This window comes from Jatropha curcas, chromosome 11, assembly GCF_041381405.1.
Source record: "Jatropha curcas cultivar XTBG-Jc1 chromosome 11, XTBG_Jcur_1.0, whole genome shotgun sequence".
In the NCBI taxonomy this organism is placed as follows: Eukaryota; Viridiplantae; Streptophyta; class Magnoliopsida; order Malpighiales; family Euphorbiaceae; genus Jatropha; species Jatropha curcas.
This window is the reverse complement of record NC_143161.1, coordinates 26,350,167-26,353,604: the sequence shown is the minus strand read 5'-3', so window position 1 is coordinate 26,353,604 and position 3,438 is coordinate 26,350,167. Positions and strand designations below refer to the sequence as shown.

Genomic DNA, 3,438 nt, shown 5'->3' with positions numbered 1-3,438 from the left:
ACTTTGAGCGGATCTACAGCTTTTATTTTTATCACCTTCTGCTGTCTGCTCTCCTCACCCCCGCATTATCATGTACATATAGTGGCCTCTCATTTCTTTTCTTTAAGCAATTCTTTTCTGGGTTGTTAATTCTATATTGTAATTTTCTTCTATTTTTTCAGCTAGAAGAAATATGGGTTATTCAAGATTAAGCCAATGGTGTTATCTTCTAGCTTTTATGCTAATTTTGTTCAAAACAGAAGGAGGTAGCATTCCAATTGTTCTTATTGAAAATGCAAAAGCTAAAGGAGCTGGTGAGAATCTACTTTTATTATTTGCAATATTATGACCTTTTTTTTTAAAATAATTTTCTGCAAATGAAATTTCCATTGTGTTTCTGCAGTTTGCTTGGATGGAAGTGCACCCGCTTATCACTTTCAAAAGGGAGAAGGTACTGGCATTAATAATTGGATTGTTCACATGGAGGTATTCTTTCATGTCTAAAATACCTTAATTAATTTCATTTCTTTATTTCATAGTTAATTACTTCTATATTCTTTTCTTTTGATTTATTTGATTCTGACTGGCATCGAACTCACTACTTCTCACTTTTGGGAGACTCTATATCATTGAGTTAATGCTCATTAGTTCTACAATCTTTAATATAACATTTTTTTTATTTGTTTTAAGTTAAATGGATCCATAAAAATACATATAAAATAAAATTTTCTCAATTTGTTACATTAATGGAAATATGCTTAGGGAGGAGGGTGGTGTGATGATATTGAGAGCTGTCTTGCTAGAAGGAACACATACAAGGGTTCATCTTCGAAAATGAATAAGACTATGGGTTTTTCTGGCATTCTAGGAAGCAAGCAAGTTTCTAATCCTGGTATAGATTGATCCAACTAAAATATGTTTATTTGCTATTATAAACATGTTGAACTTAATTTGAATTTTTGAAATAATAGATTGGTTGTTGAATTTTGTTTGAATATATAGATTTTTACAACTGGAATAGGATCAAGATTAGGTACTGTGATGGGTCCTCGTTTACTGGTGATGTTGAAGAAGTTGATCCGGTATGATAATTGAATTTATCCTCGGATTTTCAGAGAATTTTCCTAATTTCAGAGCTTGAAACAATTTTGTACTTATGGGTAGTGATCTTTCTGGATCAGAAAACTAACCTTTACTTCAGAGGAGAAAGGGTTTGGCAGGCTGTTATTGATGAATTATTGGCTAAAGGGATGAATAATGCTCAAAATGTAGGATTTATTTTCAAGGAAAAATTTTCTTTCTTACTTCTTTTTTTTTTTTTTTGGTTATTTGTTCAGAACTTGTTTGTACATATAATGACAGGCTATTCTTTCTGGCTGTTCCGCTGGTGGATTGGCTGCTATTTTGCATTGCGACAAATTCAAATCTTTCCTACCTGCAACTGCTACAGTAAAATGTGTCTCTGATGCCGGTTATTTCATTCATGGGTATGTAAGCTCATTCTAAACATAGAGGGCATAATGCCTAATGTAAATGGACTTTCTATGGTTATGTATCTTCTTTATTATAATTCAACACTATGGTGTTTTTTTGCAGAAAGGATATTGCAGGAGGGTATGAAATTGAAAACTTCTTCGGTAGAATAGTTACCACACATGTATTTTTTTTTTCTATCTTTTAAGACTCTTCTTACTTTATTATAAGTTATATGATTTTTCTAATTAGTCTTTTTAAAATTCTCTTTCCTGTCTACCTAATGCTTTCGCTCAGCTGCAAATCAACGTAATGATGTTTTATGCTCTTTCTTTTGGAGAATGTTTCATTGGATTCAATTGCAATTATATATTGATTCAAATTATCACTTTGAATAGGGATCGGCAAAGAATCTACCTGCTTCATGCACTTCAAAGATGAAACCAGAGTTGGTCTGTGCTGCCATTTCTGATTTTGATATTAGTACAGTACTCTCCTTTGTTCTCACAAAATATTTTGTTTCATGATATTGTAGTGTTTCTTCCCAGAAAATGTGGCTCAGACTATGCAAACTCCACTTTTTGTCATAAACTCGGCTTACGATTTCTGGCAGGTTAGAAATTTTGGAAGGAATGATTGTCACGAGTCTTTGCTTGTCGTACAACTTTCTTTCTCCTGCTATATTAGGGGGAAAAACATAAAAGAAAGAGAAAAATTTGCAATATAATCAGTAAATTTCAATTTTCAATTTCATATTTCCTGGTATGAAACCGTGTTTTATCCTAACATGTTCATGTGCTTTATTCATCAAAACGTGCGATGTTCGTCCATTGACAAGTCTCTCCTTGCTCTTTTCTGATACTTGAATTAATTAAATTCTTCAGCTAAAGAATGTTTTGGCACCTAGTGCTGCTGATCGTAAAGGAACCTTTAAGAGCTGCAAACTTGACTTAACCAAGTGCAAACCTGCTCAACTCGAAACTGTGCAAGGTGACTATATGCTCAGCCATTTTGTTCAAGCCCCATTTTTCCCAATTCTTTCAGAACAACAGAAATTTACATAAATTTACATATATATTTGTAGATTTCAGGACGCAATTCATAAATGCATTGAATATAGGACTTGGAAACAAAACCGTAAATGGATATTTCATAGATTCTTGCTATGCACACTGCCAAACAGGATCACCACTTGTATGGTTAGCTGAAAAGTCTCCAGTACTGAATGATACGGTAACTAAAACACCGCTGATTCTCTCTACATAAATTTTCTTTTTTCTTCTTTTTAAGTTGCCATATGCTAATTTGTTTTTGGTCTGAATATATATTCTGCAGAGAATTGCAAAGGCGGTTGGGGACTGGTATTTTGACCGAGCTCCCTTCCAAAAGATCGATTGTCCTTACCCTTGCAACCCTACCTGTGTCAAGCTTGATTCTGATTCATAAGAGGATTATGCAAAATAAAAATATACCCATTTAAAGAGTCGATGTATAGGTAACTGGGGTTTGATTCATCTGTTCTTACAATTCCATTTGCTGGTATTTTCCTACATTTTTCAACATTGTAAAGTGTAAACCTAACAGTTGGTAGAAAGTCACAAATCTCGTTTCTATTTCAAGCATAAAGCGGTGCGTTTCTAGGCCTAGCCCAATGGAAAAGCATTTCCCATTTTTTTCACAGGGAAAATTATCATTTGCAGTTCTTAAATTTTAAAAAATACATTACTTAGCATCCGTGGAACAAATTGGTCTTTCCGTAAAAAATTGTACTTTTGGGTGGATAGTTATTTTGCATTCAACAGCTACCTTACAGGAGTTTGATAAAAATTTCAATCAGATATGTTTTATAGTTTTTTTTTTTTTAACTAACTGATAGTTGATTTGTATTTATATTATTTTAAATTTCATTAACCTCATAAAAAATTGCTAATGAAACTTTTTCAAATTAATATTTTTTATGCTAATTTTATTTATAATCGTTTAAAA

The 3,438-nt window shown here is 32.5% G+C and overlaps 1 protein-coding gene across 1 annotated transcript; it reads left to right on the top strand.

Annotated features, from left to right (window-relative positions):
* LOC105643391 (pectin acetylesterase 11) lies at positions 1–3,071 on the top strand. Its single transcript, XM_020682975.3, has 13 exons — positions 1–72; positions 162–293; positions 383–465; positions 742–871; positions 982–1,061; positions 1,161–1,247; positions 1,342–1,466; positions 1,576–1,636; positions 1,851–1,904; positions 1,988–2,065; positions 2,337–2,442; positions 2,537–2,685; positions 2,788–3,071. Exons 2-13 carry the CDS (start codon positions 173–175, stop codon positions 2,896–2,898), a joined length of 1,185 nt encoding a protein of 394 aa, XP_020538634.1. The 5' UTR covers positions 1–72; positions 162–172; the 3' UTR covers positions 2,899–3,071.
* The last annotated feature ends 367 nt before the right edge of the window (positions 3,072–3,438 follow it).

Coding starts and splice junctions, on each gene's coding strand:
- LOC105643391 (XM_020682975.3), top strand. CDS start 173: ATGGGTTATTCAAGATTAAGCCAATGGTGTTATCTTCTAGCTTTTATG. Junction 1,905..1,987: donor CAAAGATGAAACCAGAGTTG/GTCTGTGCTGCC, acceptor ATGATATTGTAG/TGTTTCTTCCCAGAAAATGT. Junction 2,066..2,336: donor CGGCTTACGATTTCTGGCAG/GTTAGAAATTTT, acceptor TAAATTCTTCAG/CTAAAGAATGTTTTGGCACC.